The sequence below is a fragment of the Anopheles gambiae genome, chromosome 3 (genome assembly GCF_943734735.2).
Source record: "Anopheles gambiae chromosome 3, idAnoGambNW_F1_1, whole genome shotgun sequence".
Classification (NCBI taxonomy): Eukaryota; Metazoa; Arthropoda; class Insecta; order Diptera; family Culicidae; genus Anopheles; species Anopheles gambiae.
In genome coordinates, this window is record NC_064602.1 from 6,455,316 (window position 1) to 6,481,079 (window position 25,764).

A 25,764-nucleotide genomic window follows, 5' to 3' on the forward strand; every position below is an offset into this window, starting at 1 on the left:
TCTGGCAAAGGAACATGGGATGGGGCTAACGTTGCACCTTGCCGCCCCCTGTTTTTCCATCGTGCCGAACCTTTTCATTTCGAAATAGGTTCCAATGGCGAAGGTGAATGGGAAAGTTGCTTATGAAGGGACATCTTTTGGTGCCGTGACCAGGATATGAAAGGCTTTCATACGTTGTTGCTCTATGAGGACCAGGATATGAGAGGCTCTACTTGTCTGGTTTAGAGAGTAATTTAGAGTAAGAGTAAGTAAGTAGAGTGGTATTTAAGACCACATTTGCGTTTTAATGATTGGTGCCGTGACCAGGAAACAAATGCATTTACATCGTTTCCAGTGTGTATAAAACAATTTTAGCTATTTTTTAAAAGCAAAAATACATGTTCTCTCTAGAAGGATACTTTTCGCTCTACCCCCCAAGCATAGACCACCTCCTACCAGCACCACGCAACATGAGCCCGAACCCACCGGCGGCGGTGCCGACTGGCAATGGCCGAGAAAGACGCATCTTTTTCTCCCGCCATGCCAGCACGGTTCGATTCCGTGGCTGCCGCCTAGCGCGCCGAGTGGGAAGAAGCGCAAAACCTCAACCCACCAACTTGCTTTCGCTGCTCGAAATTGGAAGCAACGGTTTTCGTTTCTGTGTGAGAGTTTGTTTTTTTATTATCCAGTCGCAGAGCGAAGTATCGCTTATGGAATCGAAGCGGCGAACGGAGCAGAAGAAAGCAAAAAAAAAGAACCTTCCTTTATTTCCTTTATTTTTTTTCGGCCCTTCCCTTCGGTTCGGTTGTGGGTTCTTCGTTGGACTTCCGGTTTTGGGTTCCCGTTCGACCGACCGAAATGGTGGATGGGTGGAGGCGGACAACTTCGTCAGCTCAAGCTCTAAAACTTCGTCAAACCCGCGCGTTCTGACGCGTCCCCTGCGTGTTTCGCCCGGCTTAAAGCAAAGTCCCTTCCCTTTGCACCCAAATCCCCAAACTCCGCCAGCCAAATCACACACTCACAAAAAAAAAGAAACGCTCATTGGAAGCAGAAATGATCAGAGTTTTGGCGTGGATTTTTTTTCCGTCCATTTTCCTCGCTTCCTGTGGCTGGGGAGGAGGGGACGCCACTTCTACCCAAAGGGACAGAGGGACGGTTTTCTATTTAGCCCCTTTTTCCGGTCCGGAGTTTGGTTGCAGACTCGTGAATCCGCCCCAAGCCCAACTCCACCACGGAGGGATGTCGCCCTTCGGTCGCACAAGATGGGAGTCGAATGGGTGTTTCGCCTACCGTTCACGATCCTTTCAGAAACCTCCGGAAGCAACCTTTGGTTTAGGTTTTCGGTCGTTCGCTTGCTCGGAACATTAGCCTCCCGCCTCCCGCGAGTGCGTGCGCCTTTAGTCGAGCCGAAAAATGGGGAAAAGGACACGTTTCAAAGTGTCCCTCTGTATCCCGTGTACCGAAATGTGGGTTTTGCTGGTTGGATATACAACCAAAAAAAAAAAACCTCGGCGATAACCATTCTCGGGTACGAAAAGGAAGAAACATAACGCGAAACCGGTTCACATCGGTAGGCAGCAGACGGATATAGGAGGGCCTGTATTTTTTTGGCGCTCTCTGTTTTACTGTAGCTTTTCTATGTTTCTGTTGCGAAGTGGAGCATAGTAAGGCCACTTTCTTGTTTTAGTGATTTTGTGTGTGTTTTTTATACGCCTAAAAGGTAAAGGCTCGCGTTGGGGTTCAAAAAGTGCGCTGGACGAGGTAGAATGCAATCCAAATAGCGATGTTTTTCGTTCGCTTGGGTGGCGAATGAGCAGAAACAAACCGCCCCGCTGTTGTGTGGTCTTGGTAAGGACGCAAACAACAACGAAACAGATGCGGGAAAAAGCTTTTTCTGTGCGAAACATTTTAAATTAATTAGAAAATTAGTTGAATGTTTGTACTTCACTTAGCGAACTTGACATTGAGTGGACTTTATTTCCACACATAACAGTGTTTAACTGTTAGGCAATGTTGAATGTATCGCATTTGTCACAACAAACGCGTAAATGAAGCCCCAACAAACTGTAAACGCCTACATGTATGCAATCAACGCGACATAATCCGGGTTTTCTGCCTATGAGCAGTGTAGTTAACAGTTAGATGCGCATTGGTTTGGAAAATCCTAGAATAAATACACCTGCTGTGGGAAAGTTATAGCGAATTGAAGCTAAAGCTCCCTTTCGCTCATGAATGAACAGCATAACGCGTATCGTTTCTGCAGAGAATTTCACAACCAAAACCTCAAATTGACTTGTGAACGAAAATACATTTTTCATTCACAACTAACGCGCTCCGGTGGATGGCGTTTCATTGACATTTTTGCCACGGCCTGTATTTACTAGTGCCGAATGATTTCGTACACCTGCCGTACCTGTTGCGCGCAATAAGCTTGTGTGATTGTGGTTGTTTTTCTCGTGGTTCGTGGCTTCATTCTTCAATGAAAGCGACCGGAGCGAGCCTTCTCGAGTTTTCCATGGGATTATAGAAGTCCTGGGTTATTTCTTCCTCTTGAACGACTTTCGAATCGTAACAGCTCACCATGTACTTAGTGTGCAGTAGGTAAAGTGATATCATTTGCTGATTAACCGCTTCCACGAACGGTGGACAAGCGCGCTCGAAGTCACTGGAAAGCAGATGGAGCGCAATATCGAAAGCGAACACGTTTATCCGTAAGCTAAACCATGCGGGAAAGATTAAATTCGGTTTAAATATTTACTGGTACTTGAATATAGGGGAGAGAGAGAAAAAAAAACAGCAACTATTGCACCGGTACGTTTTCGATCAAATTTCTCGACCGGTAATAGATTGGATGAACGTTGCACATGGCGTGGGAAATTTGATCGCAAATGATTGGGGTTTTTCCTCCCATAAGAGCTAGTGGTTGATCGTGCTACCAGGAAAGTGATAATCTATTAGCTGTAAGAACGTGCTCGATGGGATTGGTTATGGTATTAGATTGCTGATGATGATGTGTGTGTGTGTGTGTGTGTGCTGCGGTGCTGCGGAGAAATCAACCGTAATTGTGTGATGAAGATTTTGTGGAAATACGGGGAAAATCGGATATCTTCATGTCCATTCAATTGGGTGATATATTGACGAAACCGCAAACATTCTCGAAAGCTCACTCTCTTTTCTGAACAAACATACTGCAATACCGTATGGTTTTAGACAGTGTGATATAAAAGCCACTGATTTGCATACTTTAAGGCGCATTATGCTTTAAACGCCCTGCATACTTTAATGCACTGAAATGTTTTCTTTTTGTCATAAAAACGTTTCATTTGATACGAAGCTATCTAAAAAATTGAAATTAAAACTAAAAAACATCTCTTTCACCATCAAGTAAGGTGTGAACATATCCGATTGCATACGTTCAGGCGTACACTGGCTTAAAAGTAAACTCCTAAAAGTAAAAACTCCTAAAAGTATGCAATGCAATGTTTCCCACCATTTTTAAACTGCATTTCTTCGGGAGGAAAAAAAGCGTCTGCACAATCCACAAATCCTAGCAGATCCAGCCGAAAGCCCATTTCGTCTATCGAACATCGCTTTAATAGACCGCTCGGTTCCAATCGATTGCCATTACGAGTACCATGGGAAGCCATCGCTTCCAGGGGTCCCCCTTTTATGCGCCCCCGCCCCCCTCCCCTCCCGATTCTTCCGATAATCAATCGTCATGCCGGCCAGACCCGTCCTTAGTTCGTCCAGTTCATCCGTCCGTTTGCATCGTTCGCATCGAATAATCAACTACCTTCTCGCGTCTGCAGTTTCCGTCTGCAGAGTGATGAAACGCGAAATACCAAAAAAAAAGGGGCGCGCACCAACCTCTCTTTCCCCACTGGGACAAGGTGTGCAGTTGTACTCCGGGGCACAAAATCGAACGACAAGTTCATCACGCTTTGATGACTTCCACTCGCTTGATCAGATTACATCGCGCGAGTGCCAGGCCCGGGCGTACAGTTGGGTTGGAATCTACGCGGCACAGCCAAACGCATCGCATCACCAAGGGACAAGGAAAAACTGCACTTTCGAAGTAATGCAGTCGTCGTCGTCGTCATCGTTTGGTGAGCGTTGTTTTTTTTTTTTTTGAGTTCAACGTTCTGCGTGTTGGTAACTGTCGTGTAAGGAAGGAAAAATGATGATGGCTCCCGACCCGGCTCGACGACGACGACGACTGCGAGAAGGATGCATTGAGGATGATGAGAATGTCCAGGCCCGTTCGTTGCGTTCGTTCTGTGCTTGCGAGGGTGCTTAATTGTGTTCCGATTTTTTCCGCCCTCAGCTCGCCCCCTTTCGGGACAGTGCAGCGCGTTCAACAAGGGGACCTTGTCCGGCCCGTTTGTAGGGTGCTTCTAATTCGCTAGCCATTGCGTTTGCAATTTTCGTCCTCCAGGGCCACTGTGTGCGGTTCACGTTCTGGTGCACTTAGGTGCGCTAGCACAGGGTACACGGCCCTGGGACGCAACTTTTGTGTGGGTTTTGGGGTGTTTTTTGCTTTCTTTTTTTCTATTCTCTCTCTATTCACCCAAAACTGCCCGCCCTCGACGATGATGGAGACGGATGTGCACGGAAGCAAAAAATAAATCATTCCTTCAAAAATGCTACTGCTTCTTCGTACCTTTTTTCGGGTGTGTTTTGGAGGACCTACAACTGCACGGTGGGTGCTGTGGGTGGTTACCATTGGCAACGAGCAGCAGCGGTGCTCGCTCATAGTTTCATTTGATTATGCGACCGAGAGTGGTCCGCCTTTGCCTCCAACGCGGAGGGTTACGTCTCGGTGTGAGTGATTTTGTTGTTGTTGTTGTTGTTTTTGCTGTTCATCCCCAGTAAGTGGTGGATGAAATAAGTCCAGCAGCAAGAAGAGAAACACACACAAAACAACAAAAAACACGGTTCGTCCTTTTTTCGACTTCTGCGGCTCGAAGGATGGGCTCCCAAGCCCGTCGCCCACGCGCTTGGTAGTTCGCGCGTTGAATAGAACGAAAGTACTTTTGCTTGCTTCGGGAGCAGTAGTAGCAGCAGCAGCAGCAGCACCAGCATGGCAACAGCAAGGACACTCGGGAGAAAAACATCACCCAATGCGTCCCCGATCCAGTGAGGATGAGGGTTCGGGACGGTGAAAAATTTAAAAGCATCCCTCGTCATTTCCCTCACCAAACGCGACTACCTACTAAACAGACTCGTGGCCTACCTGGATGGTTGGCTAGCTAGCCCTCAGACCGAAACCTTATGGATCGGTGCAAGGGAGCGGCGAGAGACTGGGGAACCTAAAAAACAAGGCGAAACCATCATCCACGAGTGTGATAAAATGGGAAAATGAAACGAAAGCGCACTGGCTGGCTGTTGCCTTCGTTTTGGTGGACAACAAAACTTTGCCTCTTGGGTTGGGGAGGGAGACGAACGCTTATGACAGGACCTCGAGCCAACGGAATTCCAACGGGACTGTGACGGGGAGTGAGACTGTGGTAAGAGTTTTCCATTTCATGATGGGGTGCGCGCTGCGCAACAGCAAAAGGGAACGCGAGCTGTTGTTGTTGTTGTTGTCGCTGGCGTTGCGCGAATGGACGACGGCGTTAAATTAAAGCATGGAGAACCGTGTGCGTTGCTCGACATAAAACCCGCCTCCAACAGAGCCACATGAAGGTAATATCCTTTGAGTAACTGGGGGTTGGGGGGGGGGAGGGGATGGTGATCTAGAGATGTTCTTTTAGAAGGTGTAAAAGTGAGTTGCGTTACAAGAGCAGTAGCGCAATGGTGCATTGGGCTGTATATTTTCTAAAAGATTATGTGATAAAGTGATGCATGCACTACTGGAACCTTTTTCTCAAGCCAATTACATATCGTTGCTTCTTCAACTATCTCTCAACTAAGCTGCACTATCACTCAACTAACGCCAGATTTTTACCCCTGTATGAAATCAGCCAAGATTTGATGCGGGAAAGCATCAGAGAGGGCCTAATACTCGTTGGTCCATATTCCACGAAACGATGCACACTATGAGTACAGTTCCTGGAAGAGGGACAATTTCGTGTTGTTGACTTCGTACTAGTGCCGAGAGATTGAAGTGCGATTGAGATTGAACAGTTTGCTATGCACAAAAAGGCAATTGAGTAGGACGAAAAGGTTCCCATGTCCCCGAAATTGAAGCTCAAAAAAAAAAAAGATGATTTCGGACGCTTTGTTTGTGAGTTTTGAATATGAAATGTGAGCTGTTTGGAATGGAAAAAAGCTGCAATTGTTGTGAATTGCGATACATCCAAGGGTGATTTTGTTATGCTTTTGTGCATTGTGAAAAGGATTAGTTACGAAGATGGGCTTAAAATGCGCCTCGGAGGCCTGAGAAACGATTTAGTTACTTAAATTTAGCTATTTATATTCCAACATGGGATCTCTTTTACCAGATTTTTCCCAGAAACGTAGTTGAAATGCAGCTTTCTCTATTAATAAGTCTTCATTTGAACAACAACAGCCCACTCATACCCTCCTTTCAAGATTTAACTATTAACGGGTTTACTAATAAATTGTCTTAATATTTAAAAAAGGGTTGCCAACACCAAAAAAATATGCCATTAACAATTTTTTTACAGCTGTTGGTGACTTTTACCTAGCGTCACCTAGCGCTCGACGTTATTACCTTCTGTCTCCTTCGAAAGTCTCGCGTATCCCTGTTCCCTGTTTCAGGGAGAGCAGTCTATCGAAAAAAGGTAAGTGGTTCCAGTTTGATAAAACAACATCCACCACCCCCCGGGGGCAGTGCTCAGCTTTTCCGTGACCATTTTTCGCCAATCTTGCTGTTGCGGGAAAAACAAAAAAAACCCACACACACACACCCCTTGGTGGCAAAAAAGTGACATTCAACCATGCCCACGTGGGAGAGCCCAAGCGTCCGCGAGGGTGTGGAGCATTCTGTTCTGTTTTGTGTGTGTGTGTTGCTCGTCCGAACAACCAACACCACCACCACCGGTAGCTTGTTTCCGGCCACGCTGTATTTTCGACCACCCTCGCCTATCGATCGTGGTGGTGGGAGGGGGAGGGGCGGCGCTAAGGCCAGGCCGGGTACGGGTATCCTTTATTTTAATTTATTTAATTGTCTAAAAAGGTTTCGCTCCTGTCCGCTCCCGTGGCGGTACTGACCGTGGTTTGGTTGCAGGCACGACGACGATGGACGGGACCGTTCGCGATAATTCATGGAAGACGGGGGTCGGTAAAGGGGAAGCGGTGTAGAATGGGAACAAAACAAAAAAACGAACACACCCAGGATTGTACCGGACTCGGTGAGAGCTCGAAAAAAAAGACACAGTGCGGGACAGAAAACGATCAGAGAACGACGAAATACAATATTGCATACTTTTAGGCGTTTCTTTTCTAGTCGCCTACATGTATACACTTTTCTCACTTTTTGTGATTTACTGCTCGTTTTAAAGCAACAAAGTACTCTTGCTTGGTGCCAAACATTTTACCTGCACTGTAATAGCTTTACCACCTCCCCCGGTCCTCTTGCATTTGGCGAACTAATCGCGGAATGAGGGAAAAAAGAAGACTTTTTTCTACCCGAATGAAAATTCCCTGCTCTCTGCCCCTTCCTGTCCGTTTCCATTGAAGGTTTGTGAGTTGGTTTGTGTGTGTGTGTTTTCCCTTCCACCGCTTACGCGACCAAAACCGGACGAACGAATGAATGGACCTCAAAATATGTACAAAAAGGAGAGGAGAGACAAAAAAAACACACACACATACAGAGAAATCCTATCCCTTTTTCACCTCACACTCCTCCTCCTGCGGTGCAAACGGAAGAGGTTTTTCCACTTTGATAAAAATAAAAATGTCCACCCACCACTCCTTCCATCACTTCCAACCCCCGCGAGCGACTAAGGTTGCCGTCCCACGGCTCGTTCGTTCGTTCCTCCCTCGTACGCACGGCGGAAAACCCGACGCGGAAAAACTGAACGTAGCGGGCTAGCGGCTAGGCACCCATCCCCGCGTGGCCTGTGCGGCGGTAAAAACTGTTTTCCTTCGACCCCTTTTATTGGTGCTGATGAAGAAGGGAGGAAGTGGGAGAAAGAGGGAGATGGGATAAAAAGGGAGTCACTTTTTCGTCAGTGGCTGTTTTTCTCCAGTGGATGTTTTTCCTGTGCACATTTTGTTTTTTTGCTGCTGCTGTTGTTACTTCTGCTCTTTCACTTGCTATCGCGTTCGATACCTTCTCGAACGGGCGCTACTGCCGCCACCGCCGCCACCCTAGAAGGAACGGTTTTCTTGTGCTTGTGGAAGGAGTAGCAGAAGGCAGAAAAAAGCAAACCATATAATAACAAAAAAAGCGACAAACTCCCGCTCAAACTGCCTCGTTCTCTCCCTATCACCCCATTATATGAAGAGCAGCAAGAGGAATGGAACAGAACGGAGAAAAAAAGGGTTCATCTTTTCGCCCTTCAGTTTTCGCTCGAGCCAGTGCTTTCTCTCGGTTCCTCTGCTCTCTCTCTCTCCTTCCCTCTCTCCCCTCTACCGCATCCACATTAACGCCTGGTGCAGCGAGCGAGTGTGGTAGATATAATTTCCCACCTTCCCTAACTAACCGCGTTTTTACTTCCCCCCCGGACCGGTTTACTGACGGCCCAGGCGAAAGGATAGGACCTTCCCACCATGCTTAGAGGAAAAAGAAGGAACAGCAAGAAGCAAAAAAAAGAAGACGAAAAAAACCCAACCAGTCAACCAACCCACAGCGACAGCCGCTCGGTCCGTTTCACGGAACGGATTGGAACGGATCCACCGAAAGGCCGGTGGCCACAGTCTGGAGATTAAAACAGTTGAAAAGGGGATGTTTTTTTTGGTACATTTTTCTCCAAAAAGCAGTCCCCCGGTTGGGTGTATGGGGTCCTTTTGTATGTATGTGTGTGTGTTGCTGTGTGCTTTTACCAATTTTTCGTTAAAAGCAGGCGAAAAAAGAAAAAAAAAACCGTTTCAAGACATCATTCCACCCGTTTCAAGAATGCGCCGGAGTTCAACGGGAGGGTTGTCCGGTTGGGAGAGACAGGAACCTTCTTCCTTCATCCACTCATCCAGAAAAGAAGCAGGATAGGGATAAGCGTTGGGGTTTGGTGTCATGTTCGGAAACGAAGACGAAGAGGACAGAGGGGGAGAGGAGGGAGTTGACTCACAGGCGCTTTTCGGTGGAAAATTTATTTCCCAGACACACCCGGGGATTGGCCATACCTTTTCTGCAGCCTTCCTTTCTTCCTTGTGTTCGGTATTTTCATCCCCTTTCCTTTCCATCACAGAGCCAAGACACAAGCCAAGGAAAAGGGAAACAACACCCCTTTCAACAGGGGGTGGTGGGGGGGGGGAGAAAGGTAAGACAAAATTCAAACACAACTTCTCCGAAGATTGTTTAACAACCTTATGTGCCTATGATTTATTATTAAGAAAATGTTCTTCAAGAAGGAAGCCGACACACAGACACACATACACACGCTCTTGAATGCCACCCCAAATACACCCACAGACACAGACGCACACACACGAGGCAACCAGCCACACTCTTCACTTGGGTTGGGGGTGGGGTTTTGGGATGGAGTTGGTCCCGTTCTTGAATCTTCCTTGAAGAGGAAGGAGCCCTGTGGCCCCGTTGTCTCATACATGGGACATTATACACACATACACACACAGAGAGGCACATGGGAAGAGGGCTTTGGGGTGGGTTTAACATCGGCATCGGTAGCCGTTTGTCTCTCACTCATTCTCCCTCCCAACACCCCATGTTGCGGGCTCAAAATCGAAACACCACCACCCATCCCGGCATCCCTTAATAATGGTGTTTCGAGGGGGGAAGTTGTTTAATAAGACTGGCACAGGCCCAGGCCAGTGCTTCAAAACCTCATCCTCCCGTGTGTGTGAGTGTGTGCCTCTTCGCCCACTCTTGGTGGGTTTGGGGTGGTGTATACCTACCTACTCTCTACACCCCTTTCCGGGGATGGGAGGGGAGGCCTATGCAACACACATACATCGCCTTCGCCTACAGCCATCCGCTCTAAAACCCGAGGAACAAGATTGCTCCCTCCCATATAGGGCCTGACAAAACACACACAGAGAGGCACACACACACACAGGTCTCTATATAGGCCTTGCTACCTTTTCTCCCACCCCTTTCCCAGTGGACTCATTCCAAAAGGCAGCCACCCGAGACGCCAACCACCCAAGAAGAGCGCCGAACCCAAGATGTGTTCTTCGGCTGCGTCCCTGGAATGAGCAGCGTCTATGTACGCTCCACTATATGTGTGTGTGCGTTTGTGTGTTTGGGTAGGTTCTTGGGTGGATAACGAGATTGGTACCACCCACCCAGCACCCGACCGGCTCGAAGATGGTGTGCATCTTTGAACCTCCCTCCCCACACACACCAGAGGAAACCCAGGGAAATATGGAGCGTCTTGGAACCGAAATCCTCCCAACTCCCGAGTATGTGCGACTCACTCGATATATGAGCATGTGCATGTGCATGCTGCTTGTGCGGAGTCTGCAATCAACCCCACCCCAAGCCACCCACCCCAAACCACCCACATGCTGCCACCCACCGAAGGTTTACAAACATGACGGACATGGTTTGGCTCCCCGGGGGCCACAATGGGGGAGGATGAGATTTTGTCCATTTTGAACACCTCTACAGCACCAAAGCCTTCTACACCTCCCGATTCGTGGTCCCTTTTGCATGTAGGCACAAGTTCTGCCATTAATTCTGCTTACACACACTCGCACACACAGGCATAAGGGGGGTGGGATGCACCCTTGTTGTTGCTGCATCTCGGGTCGGAACCCAACTGCAACCCCCTCCACAAAATGTCCAAAGTCAGTGATAAACAAAACGTGGTAAATGAAATTTTATGTTCATCCCTCTTCACAAGCGACACGAGGGCAACCTGTACAACCCCTTTTTGCCGATTCCGAAACTTCGATGAAACCGACGAACTGCATCAAGTGCAGTATGGGTTTGAGGGGCATCAATGCAGCATGCTGCCTGGATCTGCTCCATTAGAGGCAGCGAGAGAGAGAGAAAGAGTCCCAAACACAAAAAAACTCCTCCAACTCTTCCAATTCCAATTCCAGAGTACCTCGCGGATATCTTCGAATTCCGTAGGGACTTCTGCTGGGGGTGATTGGTTCCTGGTTCTTTACAGACTGCTGCGTAATGCGTGCTACATCCTGTGTGCGTTCATACATCGTCAGAAACGAAACGGGACGTACACAGAAATGCCTGTCCGTGTTGAGGGACGCATCCCGGCGTCCTCAACAAAACGAAGCGCTTTCGCGCTTGTGTGTCCCCCGAAGGGTGGTTGGTGGTGAATCTTTTTAAAAATGCACCCCCCGAATGGTTTTCGGGTTTTTTGCAAGCGTGGATGTGCATCCTTGTTGCCCCCTTTATTCGGTTTCGTTCGCTGTCATTTCAGAACAAAAGGCGCGCGCGCAAGGGCTCTTTACTACAGTGGTTGTGTGGAATGCAATGCAATATTGTTTTTTTGTTCTTCCTGTCCATTGCAACTAAACTCTAATTTATCACACGCCGGTAGTACTACATTCTACTGCACCCTTTTGCAAAAATGCAAATGCACTGCTGCTGCTGCTGCTGCTGTTGCTTGCATAGGGAACAAATCACAGATTCACGCTTCGGCAACACAACCTTACAACAGGGACATTCCACTGTCTCCATCAACGATGGATCGTGCACGACAACCTCATTCCAAAGCACTTCTGGGTGAGGTGAGGTGTAGCTGAGCATGCAAAAAGAACTGCATTCTCAGCACTTGCTGCTGAGACCGCGCGCGCAAAAGGATGCGCAATTTCCGGACGGTCACTTTTGTACGCACTTCAGCTGGCGATGCCGGTGCAGGTGCAGGTGCAGAGAAATTGGAAAACGATTGCAACGCTGAACATTGGATGCAGGAGGGTTGGTGGCTCGCTGTTTTATTTGCACCTATTTGGTGCATTTTTACATTCATCTCCTTTGCTTGTGTTTTTGTTGATGATCCCCTCCGAAGGGGTGACCTGTTACGGTTGGGCAAGTTTTATTGACGTATCGGTAAAGGGGAGAGAGGGCGAAAAATGCTCTGAAATAGTCCTGAACTGTGTGCTAAACCCTACTTGGGGAAGCAGGTCCGCAGTTGAAGGGAAAAGTGTGATTGAGTTTTGAGGCAAATTGGGCATGTTTACTGTTTGCTTGCAAGCGTATTCAACGAACGATTGTGGTGGGTTGTTTATTGGAGGATAATTTGAATTTTTACTGGAATGGAAGTGTGAATTAGGTGGAACGCGAATCTTTGTAGGTTGTATTTTTGCCATTTTTGTTGTTAAATTAATCGGAATTGTTCTACCAATGGGAGCTCTATTCAATACAAAAGACCAATTTGTAGTATGAAAACTTCATGTAAATCACTAAGAGATCCATTTTAAGGCTATAATCGTATCCTAGAGAGTAAAAGAGGTCCTAAAAAGGATAAAAAAGGACAGGTAAATAAGAAATTTCAAGGAGAAAACATCCCCGTAATCTACTATAAGCGACTAACACGATATTGGATTGCAATCTGGAGACTTTAAGATATTTTCAAATAACTAATCAATGCAATCAATCTACCACTAAACAACCGTATCATTCAACCATTCACAATCGCAAAACCCACAAACGCGAATCGTTTATGTGCATCATTAGCTTCTCACACCCCACAGTGTGTCCACCGATATATGCATATGCAGCTTCTTCAACCGATATGTCATCGTCGGATTGAGTTTTGTGAGTCCCTTGTTGACAGCCCCTTTCAACCCCTTTCCGACATCGGTACGACGCGCTGATCGCTTCTCCGTATTCGACGGCCACATTAACATTCATCCAATCATGATGTCTTACCGCTGCTTGGCCTTCTTCTAGTCAGCACACGACATCGACATGCAGCAGTGGCACAACTGACACTTTCTCGTCATCAGTACGAAACTCCACAATGTCGATGCAAAACAGGTCGCGGGGTGTGAAGGTTACCCCCAGCCCTCTACGAACACACGTCGTGGTGATAATACATGACGTTCGCTATGCGTACGTACGCGAGCGCCGCTTCGATTCCATTTCGTTTGCGGATAATGTTTGGCGGATGACGTTTACAACGCTTTTATACCGTAACGATGGTTTGCTGCCACTTCCTGCTGACCTTTCCTAACACCGCCTGGCTTGGGGAAGGAGAGAGCGTTGATAATGAGCGTAAAAGGCGGGCAAGCAGAAGTAGGCAGCATTCTTCCAAGATGCATACTCATTCATACTTCAGGTGAAGTAGCTTCAACAGCGTAAGAGTTCATACGTTTTGTTTGAAACACTATAGAGAACTGTTAAGTATATCATCTTCATTAGAGGGAAAAGTGAAACAAAAAAACAATACTTCTTTCACCCTTCTCTAAAGCACATCATTAGAAGTGTATCGGCAACGCCGCCCCAACGAGAACCATCTCCTGCAGCCAGAATGGTTTAGAAGATTTCTTTGCCTTGCCAAGAGTCCAAGGGGAAAGAAAGACACCGCCTTCTTAGCCAGGAATGTTTGGAATGTGCTCGTTATAGAATGCGAATGCAAGCTTGCGCTTTGAGCTAAGGAGTGCACAATCTTGGGTAGCTTGCGAAGGCACTTATAAATTATTAGCCACTCTGCACAGGGCACCAATGAGATGGGCCCTGGGCTTGGCTTGGAGAGGCTTGCGCCGGTATGCCGGTGCCAGCATAAGAACGAGTTTAAGTGTTTTTAATTGAAATGGAACATCTCGATGTGTTTTGATGATCAACAAGGGAGCGCAAGCTAGCGAATTATGTATGCATGTTACTAAAATTGCTAATTATTTATTTAATTTTGCAGCTTGATTCCTTTCTTTTTATATCAAATTTTAATCAAATTATATTATCTTGTTCTTTTGAATGCTAATTTTAATTATAATACCTATAATGAACTGTCTTATCTCTTTATTTACTTATTTAATGTCATTACCTACTCTTTTATTATACTTTGCACATCTGGTTTTCTTTATTTGTTCATTCTTTTGATGTTTGATTTGATACCTATATTGAACTGTCTTATCTATTTGTTTACTTATTTAATGTCATTGCCTACTCTTCTTTTATACTTTGAACATCTGGTTTTCTTTATTTGTTCAATATTTTCTTTTTTTATTCTTATTTCACATTTGTTGTCATTTATATAGAAAATTTTCTATATTAAGTGTTTTTTTTTAAAAACTTAGTTTAAGTTTAATCATACTAAAATAATCCAATTTTCAAAACGGATAACCTACACTAACCAACTTACAAAAGTCAAATGTTCAAAAATCGATTAAACGGCCTGAAATGCCATAAAAAAAGCATTGATTTCGAGTTTCCGCCGGGACGAGTAGAGCTACAGTCCCCGAAATCACTTACTCTCCAATAAAAATTGCTCCATAAAATGGCAAAACCTTCACGGGGCAAAGAACAACTCCAACCAGACAGCCTTGTCCCTTTTGCCCAAAACGCACCAAACGCTTATATACACCCCACCCGGAAGCATATGCGAAGATGATATTATTTGTATGTGTATGTGTGTGTGTGTAAAATATGCAATCTGACCAAGAGCCTGACCAAATGTACCGAATGAGCCCCGTTTCCCTCGGTTCCCGCCTCCTCGTCCTCCCCAGGAACCCCCCGCACAGGGACTCCGCTCTTGTTTTAAGAAAACACTTGAATGGGTAATGTTCCTTAAGATTTCTCATCCCAGTTAAGATAAATGCATCACCGCCCACCGACCACCCAATGTCCGAGAAATTTATACAGCTTGCATGCACACATACAGACAGAAACACACTCACACGGAAACACATGGCTGAGACACTTCTTGTAGGGAAAGGCTCAAGATTGTGTTCGGAATGCCCGGGCTTCTGGAGTTTCAAGACGTTTCCTAAGCCCATTCCACCTTCTACACCGGTTTATTCAATCGTCTTAGCTTCTCCCCGGGTAGCTTCTCCCCATCAACCACCCCACTCCATTGGGAAGGATCGTTTGAGGGGGTCAGGTTAAGAAGCCGTCCTCTAAGTCTGATCGATTTTTCTTCTAGCCTGCTTGCTTGGTTGCTTTGGTGCATTTGGGTGGTTTGGAGCTACGGTGGGTGGTGTGTACAAGATGTTATGTTTTTCCCAGCTACGGCTACCGGAACTTCCTGTCCACGTCACCCATCATCGCACCCGTACGCATGCATCGCCTGGTTCGCCTGTTCACCCACTATCCATTTTCCTCATTACCGCATTTCTGCTTCTCTGTGTATGCGTGTCTCTCTTTCCCTCTCTTTCTCTTCCTCTTTCTCTCTCTCTTCCACCTCTCTTTCTCCATCATCTCCAAACTCCAACCGGGATGTACACTTCTCCTGTGGAGGCTTGTTAATTGCCTTTGTTTCCTTGCCCATTTGCTACTGCCTCCATCGGTGCATCCAGCGTCTTGGCCACCGCCGTCCTCAGCTCCCTCAGCTCCCCTCCTTGATTCTCTCTCTCCCCATTTGCCTCCCGAATTCAATTCCAGGCTCCTTATCGATCGTCTATACACACCCGTGCACCCGGCAGTACCGACAGAGTGTACAACATTAGCGTCCTTCCTCTCTCTTTCTCTCTCCCAACCCCCCTTTTCGCCCTTTTCTCACTGAACTATACAAAAGGCAGCCCTCGGCTTCGGTTGCGAATGAGAGTGCATAAACAAAACTACGCATCTCATTAGCTAACGTACAAGTGCATCCATGCGCATACGCCTGCAACCATGCGTGTGCGAGTGCATGTGTGCTCTTGTATGTATCACAAAATCTGTTTCCTAAGGGCCAGTTCCCGAGTGGGAGGGATGGGATGATGATGATGTACCCACCCCGGGTTGAAAGGGGTGACGCGACGTAGAGTAGGAAATTGCGATGGCTTACGATTGACTGTAGATTAAAATTTCCCAATTTGTGCATCACGGTGCGCATCTCGGTGCCGGTGGTTGGGTGCTGTCAGAGGAGAACCGAGCCGAGTCGGGGCCGTTGCGTACAGGGAAATGTTTAATGGCATTAATCAACTTTAGAGGGTTGACTTTAGTAACAGTAGGGACAGTGTGAGTGATTGAAGCTTCCATTTCGAGGGAAAAGGAGATAACATAGAGCGAAAAGTTGATTATTTTCTGCTTCTGTTTCAGTTAAAGGCCTCTATTCGTTTCAAATTCATGCTTTTCTTACCGATCACATGACGTCATGCTTGTCCCATCATCCAAGCAAGCAGTTGCAGTTGCTTTAGAAGCAAAATTTACCACACCATCCAAGACACCACTGAAGTCAACCGGAACACGCACACACACAGCCTTCTCTTAAGACTTCCTCATTCCATCAACCACGGCCATGGAATACTTTCACCTCATCCCGCCGCGACCAGCAGCAATTTCAATTATGCCCAAAACGTCCCGTAAGACGACGGATCCGGAGATAGGGAAGAGAGGAAAACTTCACCAAACCAACTACTTAGTCAGCAAATTTCTGTCCTGTGCTCGGTTTTCATACGAGAGCATGTCCTCCTCTCTGGATGGCTGGGGGAACATTATCGCCGCCCGTCAAAACAATTCTCAAAAACCAGCCCCAGCCAGTGTGCCCCAGCAGCCACGAAACGACGGCCGACATTCCTTAATTTGCACATTTTTGAGCGTGATTTCCCCTTCGGTTCGGTTCGGTGAGTCGTTTGAGAATCGGCAAGGGCAAGGTTAGATGCTACGCCACCGGTCGAACATACTGCACACGCCTGGCAGCATATGTGTTGCAGAGCTCATCAAAAAAGGGGACGCAAAACTTTTTCAAAGAAAGTATCAAATTTTGAAGAAGGAAGTATTTTGGAGTATCTCGAGTCTAGCTTCTAGGCGTTGCTCTTGTGTGAGGAGGGGGTTTTTGAGATATGGAATAATAATTAAATTATATTATTTAACATTTGCTTGCAATGATGCTTTAAGATAAGACATTTGACTCCCATCTGTAAGGGTCTAATACGAAGAATTGGTGGAAATATAACCCACCAACAGACTGATACTGCCCACTGCCTGTTCCCAGGAACCCAAGCACCAACGCTCAACAGCAAATTGATAGTAAACACTGGCCAACACACACACCGAGTGTCCGGTTTGCCAAACATACTTTCCCCCATTTTCACATCCAATTTTTCCAATCCACTTGCCACCTATCTCAACCAAGGATCAAGCGAGCAACGGAAAGCCGAGCTTCCCCGGGAACCATTTGGCGCGTCGCGCCAAAAGAACCCCGAAAATGACCCTGTAGGATCATGTGAGGGAAGGACAGGGGGGGAGGGGGAGAGCAACAACTTTTCCAAGTTTTTGCCATATCCCCCTCCTCCGCTCAATACCTTTTGCTGTTGCTAAAATACTTTCTGTCCGTTCCGATCCATTCCGTTCGGGTTGGTGGAAGACGTTCCATCGTTGGAGTTGGTGTGTGTGCGGTGGAGGTGAGATACTTTCAAGACATCATCAGTAGAAGGAGAAGGAGGACCTGTTTTTTCCCATCTTCTTATACCGAAGGATTCACCGATGGATTTTCAGAAATGGGGAGGTTAGACATCGTTTCGTTTCTTGATTTCCGGTCTTGCTATACCTAAACCGTCCCAACACACACACATATCCGTACACACTTCCGACAGACGTTCCTCTTCCTGACCCGTGGCATGCCAAGGATGGGGTGGAAAGATTCAGTTTCTAAGAAAATCATTTATATAATAAGACGCTTCTTGTATCGTGCACCAGGACGTGTCCCCTTGGGAGAATGGAGTAGTCTGTGCGATGAGGGGACAAAACTCCGCATCTTCGCAAGCAAAGTGGACACTGGGAAACGGTACGAATGTGGGTGTTTTTTTGTGAAGAATGACCACATGTGGGAGCCTTCAGGGTGCCCAGTCAACCTCCTCCTCCTCGAATCGAAGGTGTGAGGAACAGCGAGAGTCCCGTTTTAGGCTCCTCCCCATTGGGGATAATAGAACAACGGGGGTACCAAACTGGGAATGGGGAATGCACGTTTGTACTGGCCAACCGATAGCTACCGGTCTCTTTCCGGTACCCCGTTTTCACCTTCTTCCCCCCCTTTTTCGGCCGCTCCCTGGAATGGGTCATATTTCTGGGAGGCTTTCAGGGAGCAACTCCCCCCTCTTTTGGAGCTAAAGGGAGCTTAAAGTGGGTGGGTGGAACTGTGTTCCTGCAGTGTGTGAGTGTGTGTGTGCGTGTCTGAAGCCCATCCCATTCGGAGCTCCCAAGAAATTCAACCCACAGTGGGTGGTTGGGTGCAGTTTGAGATGATTAGGGGGAGGCATTTTCTTGTGAGGAGCACAAACAGTCTACACACTCACACACACACAGGCACAGGCACAGAAGCGGCTACATTACACCTCCACTAGGTTCACCCACCTGAACAGGGGGTGTGTGTGTGTCTCCTTGCTTTTCTTGCACCAAACGCACACACACATACACGGTCAGCACAATCTGACCACCAACATCAGCACTCCCAAATCCAAAACCACCCCATCTGGGGGTGGTGGGTGTGAAGGATGGAAAGGGAAGAAACATCAAGAAGAAAATCGAAGCACACATACAGACACATACACGCACACACACACACGTACGCAATGCATATCTTGCTTGTCCAAAGTCCTCCAGCGTCCTTCTTCTTGGGCAAATTGTGGCTATTGGGGGGGGGGGGGGGGGGGTTGAAACAGGGCGGAAGGTGGTTTTCATGCGGTCGACCATAGTAGTGGGTGGCTTCTTTAGAAGGGTGGGACGCTCGAGTGGATATGCTGGGATGCTTTTTGGGGGTGGTCCGGTCGGTCCGGATGAAACGTTCACCCAAACTCCAGTCCCCTGTTCCCAGCTCCAGTCGCGTTTGTTGGGGGGGAGTGGGGGGGTTGCATCCCACTGGCAGAATGAAAGTCCACTCCTCCCCATCCTCTCCACCCTACGCAGGGATCAAACATTCCAAGACAAACTGGAACTCGGGAAGGAGGGCCAGGGAAGGAGACGTGAATAGCGAGGATTTCAAGGAAAACGGAAGACTCTGCTTAAGATTAAGGAGTTTGTGGGTGGCTGCAGATACACCTCCCCTCGTCACCACACGCTTCATCTCCCCTTGTGCTTCATGGGATAGGATATTCACAGGAAAATGTGATCCTTGCCAGTGCGCTTCCCCCCTCCATCCGTTCCATTCCCGGTCGACTGGTCAGTCCAGTGTACCTTCTTTGACTCTTCGAGCTGTTCGGGTGGGCGAACCGGGACGAAAGGAAGGTGGGAGGGGGGGGGGAGAAAGGGGTGAAGTGAAGCGTTGAGTGTAAAAGGGAAAGGGAGAAACATTTGACGGGACGGGATACGATGAGATGCATGTTCTAATGCCTTCTGCCCATCCTTTACCTTCTCTCCCATTCTCCGTCTTCCCCTTGTGGGTTTGGAGGTTGGGTGTTCCTTTTCCCAAAAACGTACCCCTCTTCGTCCGCCCCATTTGCAGTCGACAAAATCCTTGCCGATGGCTACAAGGGGACATCCGATTTCGTCGCCCTCTCTCTCTCTCTCTCTCTTCCTCTCACACACACACCTTTGTCCTTTTGACTAAAAACGAACCCCATCTTTTGAGCGTGGTCGGGCTTGGACATGCGAGGACATACAGCCCCATCCCAAGGAGCGTTGGTTCTGATGTCTTCAAAACGGTGCCCGACTTTTTTGGGAAGGAAAGGAACTGAAACCTTGGGGGTTTCTTATTTTTACTGTGAAGATGGCCATCGCCAGTATGCTTGCGGAGTGGGGTTTTCTCCCCCTTTTGCAGCCTTTAGACCCTTCATCGACTCTCCGCCTGTTCAATCCTGGTTTTCTTTATCAAAAAAAGATGTCCTGACCACTCGGAGGGAGGGAGGGAGGGGGATTGAAGCTTTTATGTTGCGTTTCTATATTTTTCCCTCTTCCCGCATCGCCTCGAGGCCACACTCGGTCTCGGTTTTGGTTGTCCCCTCCACAACGTTCAGCACAGGGCAGCTAGCAAAACGAACGAGTGAAACCAAAAAAAAAAACAGTGCCCCCCAACCGCCCATATAAAGACGACTCAAAAGGAGGAGGACAAGATCACTGTCGCCTTGAGTCGCCAGGCCTTTGGTTCACGGGCAAGAAAACTCATCGTCCGGATCTTCATTTTCAGCTCATTCGGCGTTGGCGTTGAGAAGCATTTCAGGTCCATCTTCCTTTCATATCCTCCCTGCTCCCCCACATTAAAAGATTCATCGCAAGGTTCTGTGAACACACAGCAGGGTTGGGAAGGGACACACCATCCCTCCTCCTCGGGGGTTGGCAATCGAAAAAGAATGGAGAACGAACTTTTTGGCTTTTCGAAAATACCTCGAACAGGGGGGAGAAGGCAAGAAAAAAGTTTGTTCCTTTCCTTCCTTTTTTGTGTTTTCCCTGTGCCAATGCGCCTTCGTTCTTAAGACAAAGAAACAGTTCTGGACCGTGAAAGAGAGGGAGAGAGAGGGACTGGGAAATTGGGAGTAGCCAATCCTCTCAAGCAGCCAAGGCAATCGGCAAGGGAATGGGAAAATCGATACCGACAATAATGGTGTACGATCGAGAAAAATATTTTTCATTAACGGATGACCTGTCTCTCGACCTGCGGACCGGCGAAGGAAAATCGTCGGCTTTGGCTCGGCAGTCACGTGGCAGGAGTAGGCGTGGAGGTGTGTTGTTTTTCGATTGGGAGTGGATTTATGAGCTTCTTAAAAGGGGATGGGAATGTTTTAAGATACTCTGTGTGTTGTAGAAAGATGTATTTTCTACCTATGTTATAGTGAAGTCGACGAGAATCAGAATCAGAAACAATGTATTCAATATTAAACTGTTATACACTGTTATTCTGTTCCGTACAGAGTGTATAACAGTTATAAGTACACTAATTCTGCTTAAAAATGCATTGAAAACCACTATTACGAGATAAACTATCAAAAACTCTTCTACATGATTTTAGTAATACACGTATAACAGTATTCCCCTCATTTTAAACACTAAAATTAAATGATTTGAATACAAAAAAACAACTTCAATTAAAAAAAACATGCTGACCTTTGACACATCTTTATAACAGATTACAAGCTGTTATACAGCATGTGTCAAACTGTTTGTTATACATGGCATTTTTCTTCCACTCTCGTTCTATCAAACCGTGGATTAGCGTGATCAACTGCCATGCTGATGCATTTGGCCCAAACACATGGGGGGGGGGGGGGGGTTAAAGACCCACCGTTTTATCATTTATTCCTCCTGTATTCCCCCTCCCTACCCTCTTCCTTGGTCAGGTTGTCAGGCAAACAGATTGGAAAATGCCAGCAAGCATTCACGCGCTTGACTGCACAATCCTTTCCATCCGATGATGCTGTTTTCGGAGGTGGAATGAACGCTCCCACCCTACCCCTGTGCCATTAAAAAAACCTCCCACCCTCTCTATACTGTTGCCCCTCGAAGGCGTTGCACGCAAAGAAGGGACGCACATGGCCCAAGGTAAAAGTAATGGAACAACACAGTAAGAGAGAGAGAGAGAGAGAGAGAGAGAGAGAGAGAGACAGTTAACGGAAATACCTTTCCTGATGAAAACGGGCAAAGCAATGAACGGGGAAAAAATACTTAAAAATTATTATTTTTCCACTCTCCACACGCTGCTATCCTGTGATACACTCTTTCAGGCCCTTCTTCCATCCCAGCCAAACTCAGAAAGCGTTCCAACCCATTTGTGTCCATCGGTCGAACACGGGATGGTAAACCCTCACCCTTGCATTTTCAATATATTCCTCTCTCAAAGATTCGATCAAGCACGAGATATTCGGAGCTGAACTGAACCCTTCCCCCTCCTCCTCCTTGACTGAGTTCTCTGTCTCGGTAGACCCTTCTCAACTCGGGGAACCAGGAACCAGGGAAGTGAACGTAAGAAAAACGAATCTTCTTTGCAAAAGAATTTCACTCCCCGGTTGTGAGGGTTGTGGGTGAGTTGGAAAGAGCCAAGGTACGACACGCTAACGTGGATAGACAGCAGGCGGCACAGTATGATGTGTGGGGAGAGGGGGAGAAGGGGAAAACTCAACCGAAAAACCTTTCAACCGAGGCAAGGTGCCGGCAAGGGATCTTCAGAGATGCGAAGATGTTTGCCCCCGCTTCTAATGCCTTCCCTCGATGCTACCAGCGCTGGGGGTGGGCTGTTGGGACGGGGACCGAGTCTGGTCCGATTCCGACGCCTTCTTCAAGACGCCTTGTCCCATCCCCACCAGACCAGCACCGAAACGTCAAACCATTTCTCTCGGCATCCTGGGGCTCCTTGCAGAAGGGAGGGTTTAGAGATTTGCTGCTCCCGCTTTTCACCAAACCTGTCTTGCAGGACAGGGAAGAGCGGTGGGTATGGGTGTGTGTGTGTGTGGAAGACGTACATACAGCATATCAGCAGCGCTGAGCTAAATAGGGCCCCTCGAAACGCGTACCACCATGCTTGATGCTTCTACAGAATGCGTCGAATTCCCATTCCCGAGCTTGCGGGGAGTACGTTATGTACTCCTGAAGCATCTCCTCTCAGGCCGAACCGCCAACATGCCATCGCTCCTTCCGGCGAAAGGGAACGAGGGAATGGCCTGTATGTGTCTCTGTGTGTGTATGTACGCTGTGAGGGTAGCGTAATATTGCTCTCCATCTAAGAAACACGCGGAGGGAACGCCTGGTGACGCTTCTGACGACACTGACACAGGCGCCCTAGACAACGCTTTACTCGCTCGGTGGATGGATGAACCACCTCTCAGCGCTTCAAACTTTCCAATTTTTCCAAACGAAAGAAAAGAGGTAAAGAGGAAGCGAGCAACGTTCTTATATTGGGAAAAGTTTTCAGTCCCGTCTCTCACTCCCCTGGATGGTGTTTCATTTTAATCGAACCCGAAAGCCCATCCGTCTGCCCCATTCGCCGCCAGTCTTTTCGATGATCTCTTGGGAGTGTAATGGAGGGAGTAAGAGAAATTAACTCCTTCTTAGTAGAGTGAAGCGTCGGTGCGAAGCAAGTAAGATGGAAAATAATAGTCATGAAAAATGAACGCCCTTTTTGGTTGTGATGAGTGTGGCGAGGCGAGGTGAATATGACTGACCAAAAATATGAATCCTGCGACACGTTTGCGGTCTACTAAAATATAGCCAGCTTCTGGGGCCATAAGAAACCCATTAAAACCGGCACAAATTAGTTTGCTATACACTATAACACACCAGAGGGATATAATGAAGCCCTTCCACTCCTCCCGCAAAACCGTCCCAAAATCCCATCGCATGGTGCCCTTTTCACACATTACCAATTACCCTCTAATTTGCCCTCGGAGACGCCTTAATTGGCCCACCAATCTCGGGCCGAATATCGCGCAAACAGTCCCGATGTCCTGATTCGAGCGCCTTCCCTCTTACAGTACAGGCCACCGTACCAGAGCTGCCTTACCACAGTTGTGATTGGCAGGAGGGTTTGCATCACGGGGTCGGTTACCTGCGACCCTTTTGAAGCCGACCTCTTGGACGCAAACGTGGGGTTCGTATTATTCTTTTCTAACCATCGATTGCTTCTTGAGCTCGCTGAAGACACCTTTTTCCAAGGAGGGTCACGACGACACAAAGGTCTTGTGCCCTGAAGGGAAGGTTCACCACGAATATTATGATTGGGAGCGGCCCAAAAGAAAATGGACGATTTCGCAACGGAGATGATGAATGATGGAGTATGATAATAGTTTTTAATGTAAGTTATAGAATGAAATAATATGTTTAAGGATTAAATAGAAATTTAGAATCAATAAAACTACTATCAAAGATAAAGTTGATACAAAATCATTAAAAAACATTTATATTTTAAATAAAATTATGTGGAAAATTGATCCATATGGAGCTTATTAATCATAACAAGATTAAAAGGCGACAAACAGCCAGCGCCTAAATGTATGCTACTTGTAAGCATTCGAGCTTAACAATCACTCGCAATGCGCTCCGTCTCCATGGCAACGGTGGCAATGGCACATCATCCGCTTCTGCCTCCCACTGTAAAGGCGTTCCATACTGAAATACCCATAGAAGTAGTAGAACAGACTCACCACATTCAACGCATCGTCGTCCGCCAGCCCGAAGCTTCTCGTCACGTCCAGGTACGTCGCGGCGATGGGTACGGTACGGCGTCGTCGTCGCTTCCCGTCGTCACCTTTTTCACTGCGGTTATTATTGTTTAATCCCACCGCCGGAAGATGTTCCCGCGATCCGTTCCGTTCACTTGCACACACTGTAACACTGAGCTCATTACCACCACCACCTGCTGCTGCTGCTGCTCGATCACTAGACAACACTTCACTAACGGCACTGTTGGGTCGCGACACAGCCCGCACGATCTGGGGCTTCCCGTTCTCCACATCGTCTGTGGTTAGCTGTGCCGGTGTCACAGCTCCACCACTGCGCAATCGGTTAGATTTGCCATTTTCGTACAGATTCTTCAGCAGCTCGTAGTACCGAAGGGAGGATTGGCTTCGGTCGGTGGTTTTGCTACACTGCAATGCCGCGTCCTCGCTCGGTCGGGGGATTCGTTCACTCGGCGGCACCGTGTCGTCGTTGCGTGGCTCCATCCTGGGCTCGGATTTTGACAGGTACACCTTGGTGGTAAGCTTGGAGCACTGACTGCACAGTGACAGGAACTTGGTGACGGCTTCCCGCGGTAAAAAGGCGTACGTTTCTGTAATCTGTAAAAGTGCAAGCTAGTTCAATAGTTCTTGGTTGTTCTTGACGCACATTTCAATGCTCTTTGCACATTCTACGCACCGTACGGTAGGTTCGCTTCTGACCGGCATGTCTGGTCGCGCGGCTACCGAGCGACACATGTACGCCATAGATGATGTCGAAAAAGTTCTCCACAACGGCCACCTTCTTGTACGGCTGGCCAGGTTCCTGTAAGGACAGCGGAACGGGGAAATGCCTTTTGAGTTTTGGGACGTTCAGCGAATTCGAAGCATTCTTACCAAGCCACCACTGGGAGCGTACAGCATGCAGCCATCGTTTTCGGGGATATTCTGATGAGTAAACATGTCCTGAAAGTCTCCCGGCTTGGAGGTGGTGAACCCTTCAGCATGAAATCGAATTAGAATCAGTTATTTTCAAAATTAATCTCATGCAATGCTGCAATAATCTGGCCTGTTTACTAATCTACTTCATAGCTGTCACAATGACAGCTATAGTTAGCGCCATCTATGGTACACTAGCACCGAACCTTACCCTTCGTTTTCACCCAGAATCGAAATTTGGAGCTGTCCGGATTGTTCATCTCCAGCCCGCGCAGCGTCTTGATGATACGGGCCTGCTTCTTCAGCGTAATCGTCTTCGTCTTGGCCCGATCGCCGTACGTACGTATAACCCATGGTTGAAATATCTACTCATGCAGCCCAGCAAAATGGTGTTTATGTAAAGAAAAGGAGGAAAAAAAAGAAAAACAAAAAGAAGGTTATACCAACACGTCACACATCACAAGTGTGGTGAGATGAATGAATTACGACATGAATGAATTTCCACACGAAATTCCACGGAGAGAGAGGTGAGGGACATCACGGCAAAAGGGGGCAAATTGTTCCAGTGAAAGTAGTAAAAGAAACAACCAACAAACACAGAAAACGTCTGTTGCATACAAAATTCGCGGAGCAAGA

General features: G+C 47.5%; 1 protein-coding gene across 3 annotated transcripts in view; it reads right to left on the bottom strand.

The window, feature by feature from the left end:
• Positions 1-25,764, bottom strand: part of LOC1277782 (nucleolar protein 4-like) — a 54,027-nt gene that overhangs the window by 23,027 nt on the left and 5,236 nt on the right. For all 3 annotated transcript variants that reach the window (XM_061662503.1, XM_061662504.1, XM_061662502.1), the window contains exons 2-5: positions 25,340-25,493; positions 25,087-25,187; positions 24,890-25,015; positions 24,178-24,810 (exon numbers count right to left, since the gene is read on the bottom strand). In XM_061662503.1, the coding sequence (XP_061518487.1) occupies positions 24,178-24,810; positions 24,890-25,015; positions 25,087-25,187; positions 25,340-25,493 (1,014 nt within the window). The remainder of the gene's footprint in view (positions 1-24,177; positions 24,811-24,889; positions 25,016-25,086; positions 25,188-25,339; positions 25,494-25,764) is intronic.